At 47.1% G+C, this 12,154-nt stretch overlaps 1 protein-coding gene across 1 annotated transcript; it reads left to right on the top strand.

Annotated features, from left to right (window-relative positions):
- Positions 1–2,137: 2,137 nt before the first annotated feature.
- On the top strand, positions 2,138–3,497 carry LOC141049114 (microtubule-associated serine/threonine-protein kinase 3-like). The gene is made up of 4 exons (XM_073545247.1): positions 2,138–2,209; positions 2,577–2,715; positions 2,804–2,936; positions 3,128–3,497. The coding sequence occupies exons 1-4, from the start codon at positions 2,188–2,190 to the stop codon at positions 3,299–3,301; spliced, it is 468 nt and encodes a 155-aa protein (XP_073401348.1). The 5' UTR covers positions 2,138–2,187; the 3' UTR covers positions 3,302–3,497.
- The last annotated feature ends 8,657 nt before the right edge of the window (positions 3,498–12,154 follow it).

Raw genomic sequence — 12,154 nt, forward strand, 5'->3', positions numbered from 1 at the left:
GCTGCCAATCAGTGGTGGGGCGGGGTTACTAAGAGCAGCATTATCCTGTACTGATAATCTCCTGCTGATAAAACACTGATTGTAGTGATCACAAGCAGCCGTTGTTCACATGATAATGCCTGGTTGACCGGTGACAATCGGGCGTCTGTGGGTGCAGGGTCAGTCCTTTTGATTTATGGATTCAGGGATCAGTAGAAGTTTCCACATCTTATTCTATATCTTCTATCTATCAGGAGACACCAGAAGGCAAAGACAAAGACGGGGAAAATGTCCCCCCGGAATCCCCGGACACTAATACGAGTCAGCCGGCGCCGAGCAGTGATCTGACCACAGGTGAGCCGATCACACGACCGTCTACCGGAAATATCCGGATATTCTACAGGACAGGGACAATGTCACATTTACTCTTTCTCCTCTGTGTGATGGGAACCGGGCAGCCATGTCACATGTGGAGCAGTGGGAGGTCTGGAGCGGATGGTTTATGGTCTGCAATTTGCTGGTCAGGAGAAATGGGAGGTAGAAGTCAAATGCAAAGTAGGATGAAAGTGCACTGGGGGCGTGGCAGAAGAGTGCGAGTGCAGGGACATGCCCCACTGCACTTCCAGGCTAAATTGCATATTCCGGCTCTGCTCCAGCTCTCTTGCCATCACTCACATGTGCAGCGAGGGTGGGGGGCTCCTCATGTAGTGATCGGGGTCCTCCATTACTGACAGCACATTTCTCTATGGCTGCGTGGCCCGTCCCCATACTCAGAGCCCCCATATAACCAGGATTAATCCCACCTACAGACGTCTCATCATTCCTCCCTGATGTCACTGGATTATGTCTGTGGGATTAATGGCGTCTGATACATTTTATCTCTATTGTAGAAACCCCTGAGCTGCCGGATCCTGAGAATGTGACCTGTGAGATCCCGGAGATCCACGTGCCTGCCACTGTAAGTATCATAGAGGGAGATGTCTGTGCGTCACTGATCATGGGAGTGAATGACGCGTCCAGGATTTTCCCCATGTAACCAGGGGCCATCTCTATTCTGGGGGAGATAATAGTAGTTATATTATAGGGAATCTGTCAGCAGGTATTTACTTCACATCTGAGAGCAGCACGATGTAGAGGCAGAAATCCTGATTCCAGCCATGAGTCCATTACCTTACACTATATTCTCTGCTGCAGATCTGGCAATGCCCTGAACGCTGAGTCCTGTAAAACCGCACCCACACTAGTGATTTGCAGCTTTCTTTGTATAATCCCGCCCACACCATTTATTTGCTGCTTCCTGTATATAACCCCACCCACATTCATAAAAGGAATCACATGGAAAGGTATTTTCGGCAAATGACTTCCCCGAGTATTAGTCCCACGCTGTCCCTAGCAGCCTCTTGTCCTAGGCCTGCTACTTCATTCACTGCTGTTCACACACTGACTGTCACTTCATGGACTTGCCACTAACTCTCAGCTCCCCCTCCCAACTGGAACAGCCACTACAGTTAACCCTGTCTCAGCTAGCTGTAGCCCCAGTGGGTATCATCCATTTATCACACACATGAACAACAAATACATATAACCCTTGGAGTGTCAGGGAGCAATCTATCAGCCCCACCACTGCTACACCTACATCGGATCAGTGCACATCAGCTGGGACACGATGTAGGACGAGACGTTTCTGCATCTGGAGCTTTTCTCCAGTAGCTTCTAGATCTTAACATCATTTCTGCTTCTTCTATTATAGAACTTGGAATCATTGATCCCGGCGAGAAAGCCGCATATGAGCGACTTCGAGACATCCAAACTGATCAGCGGCGGATGTTTTGGGTGAGATTTCTGTTGGCATCATCCTCATTTTTCAGGGTTCTCTATGACATGGCTTCAGCGTCTGTGCTCTGCCATGCAGTGTTATCATAGGGACATGATCTGAGTCCACATCACTGTCTTGTCCAATGAATTCTATAGCCGGATTGTTATAGGGCTCATTATTAACCATGGATTCTTCTTCTCTCCAGGGCCGTCTACTTAGTGCAGCACAAACACTCACAGCAGATCTTCGCTATGAAGAAAATGGCGAAGAAGAACCTGGAAACTGAAGAAGATGTGGACGCGGCCTTTCTGGAGAGGGACATCATGACCTTCGCTGATAGTCCCTTTGTGGCCTCCCTGCTCTGCTCCTTCCCTACTAGATCTCACCTGTGTATGGTCATGGAGTATGTCGGAGGTAGGACATGTACATATATTATATTCAGCCTATGTCTGCGGACATCTTATGACTCATATTGTTAGGACTTGTCCACGTGGATGGTTGCATCCCCACCGAGCATTTACTGTAGATATTACGGAAAGTCATTGATGTGTGATGTCGCTGTATGTCCGCACTGAGCACGTCTCTAGCTGTAGACCAGTTGTGGCATCACTGTATATGGACGACATTTCACTGTGACCTCAGACCAATATTCTGTGCTCTATATATGCATTATATCTGTATATATTCTCTCCTGCTCCGATGTCTCAGCTCACTTCTCATGATGCATTTTGGTGATCTGCTCTATAAACCTCTCACCGCTCATATTTCCTTTCTTCTATAGGTGGAGACTGTGGGTCCCTTCTGAGCACCAGGGGCCCTTTATCTATCCCATTGGCCCGCCTGTACTTTGCAGAAACAGTTCTTGCTGTGGAATACCTGCACAGCTATGGTGTGGTGCACCGAGACCTGAAACCGCACAAGTAAGTGCCCCCTATAGTGTAATAAAGAGGGGAGTTATCATTTATGATCACACGATCTGTGAGCCTAAAACCTTCTTCTCTTTCACAGCCTCCTGATTACAACTGCTGGGCACATTAAAGTCACCGATTTTGGGCTTTCAAAAATTGGTGTCATGATACCAAAAACCAACACCTATAAGCAATCAGCGAAGGACATCTCCAGAGAGTTCAAGGACCTTGAGGTTGGCATCACTTACTGGAACTTAGCTTGTTCTTTACATATCTCACCACTATTGTCTCTTCTCTACGTTTTTCATTCCTGGAGAACTTCTCCACTTCTATTTTATCTTCTGTCATTGTGTATTTAATGGTGAGAACTTGTCTTAATAATGAGTTTCATCACCTCTCATCTGGATATTCTGTTGGTTTCTAGAATTGTGGTACCCTGCATTACATGGCCCCAGAGGTCATCCTGAAGAAAGACTACGGAAGACCTGTTGACTGGTGGTCAATGGGGATCATCCTCTATGAATTTCTGGTGGGATCTTTACCATTTGATGGAGATTTCATACCTGAGCTTAAAAGAATGATTGTCATGGGTAAGTAGAATGATCCGATCTTTGCTTTGACTGGTTACATTGGTTTAGTTATTTCCATTGCTGTATCTTACAGTCAAATACAAACGTTTTATTTTCTGTAACTCTCTATATAACAGGAAAAATACCTTGGAATTACGAACGCTGTCCACCCCGTAAGTCTAAGAACCTCATCACTGAGCTGCTCAAAAAAAATCCTGAGCAAAGACTTGGGACAGGTAACAGATATAATAGTATTAATATTTACTTATTACACTGAGGACAAATTGTTCATGTCCATGAGGGTCAGCACTTCGCTTTCTGCTCGCCTATTTCTAGTTCTCCATACTGTGACTTTCTTTCTATTTCCTTCATGTTGGCTCGGTTACATCATTAGTTCAGATTAGGATAAACTGTTCAGATATCAAGCAGTGTCTGACAATGTCCTCATCACTTTTGTTTTTCTTTTGCAGGTGGAGCATTTGAGATTAAGGATCATCCATTCGTGAAAAAATTAGATTTTGACAATCTTCTAAATCAGAAGCCAATGTATATTCCTCATCTTGTGTCAGATGTGGACACCAGCCTCTTTATCAGTAAGTAGAAGGAGACATCATCCAGGCTAAGTTGCTGTTTGTCTCATCTTCCTTAATATGTGACATCCGGTTTGGGGATGAATTGTGACTGTGCTATATCCACAACCTCTCATAACATTTCATTACCTATGTCTTGTAGATCACGCTCAAAGTGACATGCTTATGGTCTCAGAGAATGAAGAGGACACAAGTGAGGACAAGGACCTTGACTTCCAAAATTTTACGTCATCCTCTGAAAGGCTTTCTAAAGTGAATATATGACCAATAAATCCAGAATATGTAAAAAAAAACCTCTCAAAGTAAAAAAAGTATTTCATATCTTCTTTTTGCCCTTATTTAGCTCTGCACCATCACTACCATCACGATGAACAATGAGAATTCAAAGTCCCATCCAGAGTGTCCCCAAGCATCAAACATCGAGAAAAGAAAATCTGCAATAAATTTGAATGCAGAGCAAGAAAGCCCAGAAAAACTAAAAAAGGGGAAAAAGAGAAGAGGTGAGATTGAGAATCATGTCCATGTTGTGTGATGTCAGTCAGTGAGAAGAATTCATGTGTCATCTGTTGGTGATGGGATTGTCACATGTATGATGGCTGACGATGATCCTTGACCTCTGTGTGATGAGATTCCTCTGCTGTCCGGCCACTGTGACCCCACAGAAGTATCATGTTGTATGGAGTCCCATCACTTACATTGCATTTACTTCTCTTCTCATAGGTTCCATCTTCCGCCGGATCTTATCATCCTGCCGGCGTGGATTATCCAGGGCTGCCCATGTGTTTACATGTTGTTGCCGCTCCCCTACAGACATCTAAAAGACGGGAAACCTCCACATCCAGCGCCCTGAAGTCCAGCAGATCCACCATCACTGCTGGAGAAGTATAGAAGGACCTTCATCATCTAGCTGTGTCCTTTTGTCACATCTCTACCTGGACATGTATGGCCTCTGTCACCAGGCTCCGCGGTATCCATACTGGACATCTATGGCCTCTAACCAGGCTCCGCGGTATCCATATTGATCACCTGGCATCTGACCCCGGCTGTCTATCGGACTATGATTTCATCTATTGATTCAGTTCCTGGTTTTCTCCCTCCATTATCATTTTATCCTATTATTAATAAAGAAAATATTCATTAAACTTTATTCTGCATTTTGTCAATTGATAGAAATAATATATTAACACTTTTGTTATAAAAAGCAAATATACGCAGACAATATGTATCCATATTTATATATATTGTATGTATATACTGTACATATGCTGTGACGACACAGCATTTAATCTTAATTATGCCAGACTTGTCTTTTTTCAGTCGGTCAAGAGACATAGACTATTGTTTGTACGAGTCAGAATGTTGACTCGAGTTGTATTTTGCTGCAGGTTATTATTTGCTGTTAGTGATGAGCGAGCGAACTCTGATAGTTGCTTGATAGACACTCCATCCATGTGTTGTGACTGCCTAACAGCCGTGAGACACGCAGCCACGGTGACTGAAATGTCGTATTAGAGCACAAATTACTAAAATTTAGGAGGGGACTGGATGCCTTTCTTGAAAAGTATAATGTTACAGGGTATATATACTAGATTCCTTGATAGGGCGTTGATCCAGGGAACTAGTCTGATTGCCGAATGTGGAGTCGGGAAGGGATTTTTTTCTCCAATGTGGAGCTTACTGTTTGCCACATGGGATTTTTTTGCCTTCCTCTGGATCAACATGTTAGGGCAGGTTAGGTTAGGATATGGGTTGAACTAGATGGACTTAAAGTCACAGCTGCTCTAATCCCGAAGTCACAGATGCTCTAATCCCGGCGAGCCAACGGAAAAGTGAGACTCTATAATTTGCACCATCTTGGGTATTTGCTGGGACTCTTCTATATGTTATTGTCTGTTGTTGGTTCAATAAAGTATTGCCAAACTGTTTTACCTTCACCCTGTGTTGTCTGAGTAGTACTCTGCCCACCGGAATAGGAGAGTGGGCGTTCAGTGGGATGAGCCCATGCGATCTCGGACCAGTGGACAAGAGCATCCACTAACCCACATGGCTTCACATTTGATGGCAGCAGTGGGATATTACTCAGCCAGGTGGATCCGGGGGAGCTGCAGGGGACTGATGTTCATAGACACCGTCCAAGAGCTCCACAACCAGGGAGGCATATATAAAACCCAGCAGACCATAGGTGAGGCATACACAATAGGTTTCAGACGGCACCATGTCCAACGTAATCAGCGCTGCCTTTTGAATTGGACCAGAGTAGATGTATAACCGCAACCAGAAACTGCAACTACAGGAGCTATGCCAGCCTTGACGGATTGATTACCAGGCCACAGACATGTAGGGTTCTAGCAGGTTCTCAGGATGCAGTGACGAGACAGGGTATGACTTGTACAATGAACTTTTATAAATTGAAGCCACTAGGGCTATACTGAACAGACAAAACGGGGGAACAAGCAATCTGTCCTCGCAGGGACTCAATGAACTAAGCGGTGCTTTTTGTGTAACTGCGAGTAACCCAGCTTGTCCGGGTGACGGAAGCCAGACTATGGCCAAACTATAACACGTATTTTCAAGAGTCCACTTATCCTTCCATGCGTCGCTCAGGATTGCAGATGCGGCCGCTTAGAGGTCGTTGATACGGCTACTTTGACGCCTCGATCTTCCGGGAACGTTTGGGCTCGTCGGGCCCTGAAGAAACTATACTGGTGGAGCGTAACAGGCCCTGAAGAAACAATGCCGGTGGGGCACAACAGGCCCTGAGGAAACGGTGCTGACAGGGCGCAACAGGCCCTGAAGAAACAATGCCGGTGGGGCGCAACAGGCCCTGTGGAGACGGTGCCGACGGGGCGCAACAGGCCCTGAAGAAACAATGCCGGTGGGGAACAACAGGACCTGAGGAAACGGTGCCGACAGGGCGCAACAGGCCCTGAAGAAACAATGCCGGTGGGGCGCAACAGGCCCTGAGGAAACGGTGCCGACAGGGCGCAACAGGCCCTGAAGAAACAATGCCGGTGGGGCCCAACAGGCCCTGAGGAAACGGTGCCGACAGGGCGCAACAGGCCCTGAAGAAACAATGCAGGTGGGGCGCAACAGGCCCTGAGGAAATGGTGCCGGCGGGGCGCAACAGGCCCTGAAGAAACAATGCCGGTGCGGCACAACAGGCCCTGAGGAAACGGTGCCGACAGAACGCAACATGCCCTGACGAAACAATGCTGGTGGGGCACAACAGGCCTCGCAGTGCTTAGGATCGGTGTAATGGCGGACCCTCACAGTGCTTAGGATCGCTGTAATGGCGGACCCTCACATTGCTTAGGATCGCTGTAATGGCGGACCCACACATTGCTTAGGATCAGTGTAATGGCAGACCCTCCCCGTGACTCGGCCATAGTTCTGTGCCCAGATGGATCGCGCAGTGATTACGGGGCAGAATGTGCATAAGACACCGTGTAATAGAAAATCGGGCGCTCTGGTGAGAGTATTCGGCCTCGTCACTGGTCCCAGGGAATTCATGGAGAAACACTCTGGGAAGCAGCACAGGTTCCTTATGTGGTATATTGGTTCCCAGTATTGTGTCCCTCGTCCCTACGCGTTCCGCCTCTTGTCCCTCATCAGGGGCTCCAGATAGGAGTGCGCAATGGTGGGAGACGTACAGCTGTGCCCCGAGAGTCTCCAATTATAATGAGGCTACCATAGTCCCCACTTCCGGTTCCCAGGGAGGTCACGGTGGTTATTTTAGGTAAAAGTGACTGTTATTTCAGGCGCCGTCGACGCTTGGCTTGTATCCAGTAGTATCTGGTGACGGGCGTGTTTCTGGTTGTTGGAGCGCACATGCGTTCCAACCCGCACTTCCGGTAAGTGGAGCGCAGTGCGTTCCACCTTGTTTCCGTCCGGGCCTTCTTTCCAGAGGATGGAGCGCACCACGTATCAGGGGCATGACCTGCGCATAGCGGTGCTCTCTGCACTACTTTGTGCAGGCAGCAGAGTACAATGTCTTATGCAGGCAGTTGGGTGTCACCGATGCAGAACTGTGCAGTGTTCTGGGAGAGTGGCAGGTGTAGAACTACAAGGCTCAGCACGCCTGGCCTATATAATAAGACCAGTAATATTTGGGCTGGAGGAGAACTAACTATAAAACTGGCACTGTTGCCAAAAGCAACCAATCACAGTGCAGGATCAATTTTCCAACTGTAAATTAAATGAAAGCTGAGCTGTGATTGGTTGCTGTAAACAACAATACCTGTTTTACTCTTGGGCTTTGTTCACATGTTGCATTTTTGCTGGGGTTTTTTTTCTACAGGCAAAACCTGCTCTGTTAGCAGTAAAGAACCTGCTTACAAAAATGAGGGTTTGCTGCATTTTTGATGTCTCGTGTGCATGCTACTAAAGTTTAGTGCCTCTAATAATCATGCTTAGAACTTCCTTAAGGTTTTTGCACCAAAAATGCAGCAAAACCAGATACTCACTTTTTATTTATTTTTTTTTTTTTGCTGCATTTTTGCACTTATACATTGTTTCCTATGGGTGAAAAAATGCTGCAAATGTGCAGAAAAAAAAAACGCTGAAAGAAGTGACATGCAAAAAGGTAGCCGTTTTCCAAATCAGTCAGAAAAAAAAAACAAGCTGTGTGCATGAGATTTCTGAAACCTCAGGGTATGTGCACACGGTGCTGATTCTGCTGCAGATCCGCAGCAGATTTAGGTGCGTTATACAGTACCATTGTTTTCAATGGTAAACTGGAAAATGCTGTGCACATGCTGCGGATTTTTCCGCGCGGTTTTGCTGTGGTTTACAATCCGCAGCATGTCAATTCTTTTGTGCAGAACCGCTGCGGATTCACACCTCATCGATTATGAGGTGTAAAACCGCAGGCAAAACCGCAAATAAACCGTTATCTGCGGTTTTTACTACAATATCCGCAGAGCCAAAAAACTCCGTGTGCACATACCCTCATAGGCTTTGCTGGCACTGTAAAACCAGCAGCTTAAAATCTGCATTAAAACAACTGCAACGTGTGAACACAGCCTACGGGTGAGTTCACACTAGCTTTTTTCTCAGCATTTTTTTCTGTAGCAAAACCTGGAAAGAAGCTGCAGAAAAAAGCATGTTTTCCTTTGTTTTCATTGTGATTTTTGTACGGTTTTTGCTGTGTTTTTGCATGCTAGTTTTCTCTCTTGTGCATGCTGATAAAATTTAGTGTTGAAAAAAAAAGTCCTATTCCATAGAATCAGGTTTTACACAAACCACAGCAAACAAAACCTAATACCTGTGTTTTTGGTGTTTTTTTTCCAGCATTTTTTCACCACTCATTCATGTCAATGGGTGAAAAACGCTGACAGAAGTGACATGCTCTGTGTCCAAAAAACCATGCAAAGCACAAAATACTGATGACAGAAAAAACAATGTGTGTGCATGAGATTTCTGAAATCTCATAGACATAGCTGGTAAAGTCAAATGCGGCTGAAAATACGCATTAAAAAAGGCAGCAAAAATGCCTAGTGTGAACATAGCCTTAGGCAGTTTTGGTAAATGTGGGGTCTTTGCAGTGTAATTTAGACTGTGACTACTCACCAATTTTAGCTGTGAAGCAGATTAGCAGCTAAAAAATTGTTCCATGCATTTTATATCGCCAGCACCTGCATCCAAACAGGCTCAGAAAGGGTTTTTTAGAAACCACTGCCATCCTCCTCAGGTCCAGCGCTGAGTCTCCGCTGTTGCTTTCGGAGTCTGTTACTATCTGCATTGCAACCAATCAGCTCTGTGGCTTCTGCTGTCAACTCAGGCTGAGCTCACTGATTGGCTGCAGTGCAGAGACTCAGCGCTGGACCGGAGGAGGGTGACTAAATCAAGTTTTTTGTTTTTTTTAACAAACCCTTGAGGAAAGAGGTTTTCTGAAATTGGAAAACCCTTTTAAGGCCATGTGTGTACAGAGTTTATTTTTTTCAGGCAGATTCTGCCCGTAATCCGCATGAAAAAAGAGCATTGTGAAACTAAATGGGCATTTCCTGAAGGAAATACATGGTGCTTGAACAGCGCTGCCAGCTTTACAGCAGTGTAACAGGTGTCGACTGTAAGAAAGTAAAGTTAGAATATGAATGTTGTGTATAGTGATGGCACAACCTGGGATGGGTTGTATATGAAGCCACTTGGTAGCCACTTTGGCACATTCGACACCTCGGTAGCCACTTTGGCCACTTGGTAGCCACTTTGGCACATTTGGCACCTTGGTAGCCACTTTGGCCACTAGGTAGCCACTTTGGCCACTTGGTAGCCACTTTAGCACATTCAGCACCTCGGTAGCCACTTTGGCCACTTGGTAGCCACTTTGGCACATTTGGCACCTCGGTAGCCACTTTGGCCACTTGGTAGCCACTTTGGCACATTCGGCACCTCGGTAGCCACTTTGGCCACTTGGTAGCCACTTTGGCACATTCGGCATCTCTGTAACCACTTTGGCCACTTGGTAGCCACTTTGGCCCCTCGGTAGTCACTTTGGCACATTCGGCCCCTCGGTAGCCACTTTGGCCACTTGGTAGCCACTTTGGCACATTCGGCACCTTGGTAGCCACTTTGGCCACTTGGTAGCCACTTTAGCACATTCGGCACCTCTGTAACCACTTTGGCCACTTGGTAGCCACTTTGGCACATTCGGCACCTTGGTAGCCACTTTGGCCACTTGGTAGCCACTTTAGCACATTTGGCACCTCGGTAGCCACTTGGTAGCCACTTTGGCCACTTGGTAGCCACTTTTGCACATTCGGCACCTCGGTAGCCACGTTGGCCACTTGGTAGCCACTTTGGCACATTCGGCCCCTCGGTAGCCACTTTGGCACATTCGGCACCTTGGTAGCCACTTTGGCCACTTGGTAGCCACTTTGGCACATTCGGCACCTCTGTAACCACTTTGGCCACTTGGTAGCCACTTTGGCCCCTCGGTAGCCACTTTGGCACATTCGGCCCCTCGGTTGCCACTTTGGCACATTCGGACCCTCAGTAGCCACTTTGGCCACTTGGTAGCCACTTTGGCACATTCGGCACCTCGGTAGCCACTTTGGCCACTTGGTAGCCACTTTAGCACATTTTGCACCTCGGTAGCCACTTGGTAGCCACTTTGGCCACTTGGTAGCTACTTTTGCACATTTGGCCCCTCTGTAGCCACTTTGGCCCCTCGTTAGCCACTTTGGCACATTCGGCCCCTCGGTTGCCACTTTGGCCACTTGGTAGACACTTTGGCACATTTGGCACCTCAGTAGCCACTTTGGCCACTTGGCAGCCACTTTGGCACATTCGGCACCTCGGTAGCCACTTTGGCCACTTGGTAGCAACTTTGGCCACTTGGTAGCCACTTTAGCACATTTGGCACCTCGGTAGCCACTTTGGCCACATGGCAGCCACTTTGACACATTCAGCACCTCTGTAGCCACTTTGGCCACTTGGTAGCCACTTTGGCGCATTTGGCAACTCGGTAGCCACTTTGTCCACTTGGTAGCCACTTTGGCACATTCGGCACCTCAGTAGCCACTTTGGCACATTTGGCACCTCGATAGACGCTTTGGCCACTTGGTAGCCACTTTGGCCAATTGGTAGCCACTTTGGCACCTCGGTAACCACTTTGGCACATTTGGCACCTTGGTATCCACTTTGCCTCGGGGGCCACTTTGGCGCTCCGGGCCCCTCGGGGGCCATTTTGGCACACTGGGCTTCTAAAGCCACTTTGGCGTCCGACTGCAGTGATGGCGAACCTTGGCACTCCAGCTGTTGGAGAACTACAACTCCCAGCATGCCTCAACTGCTACCTCAACTGCTGCAGGTTGCAAGGGCATGCTGGGAGTTGTAGTTTTACAACAGCTGGAGTGCCAAGGTTAGCCATCACTGGGTGGGGCTTTTCAGAAGCCATTGGCGCGCTGCGCCTTTAAGACCTTGAATCAGCGATCTGTCAGCTTCTATTAGCTAATACGGGTCATGTGTAGAAGCTGCATTTGCATAGCTGCCATCTTTGTAAGGTCACCGCACCTGCGCTGTGGCTTCAATCCATGTCAGTTGGGGGTCATGGAAAGGTCACCATTAATTCCTATGGGAACATTTTTGCTTAAAATGCGATTTAAAAAAAACCCTACAAATCGGATGGACTCCAAAAATTGAAAGCACACCTGTCCCCACCGAGGGCTTCGAAACGCGGCCTAAACGGGGTCTCTGCGCCGAGCGGTTCAGGTCGCGTTAATTGCAGAAAACGCAGAGAAGAAGTAGAATGATAATAATAAACTAGATGTGTATTTCCTGAACGAAGTACAGATA

Source organism: Dendrobates tinctorius, unplaced genomic scaffold (assembly GCF_039654945.1).
Source record: "Dendrobates tinctorius isolate UK_male_01 unplaced genomic scaffold, ASM3965494v1 ptg000143l, whole genome shotgun sequence".
Taxonomy (NCBI): Eukaryota; Metazoa; Chordata; class Amphibia; order Anura; family Dendrobatidae; genus Dendrobates; species Dendrobates tinctorius.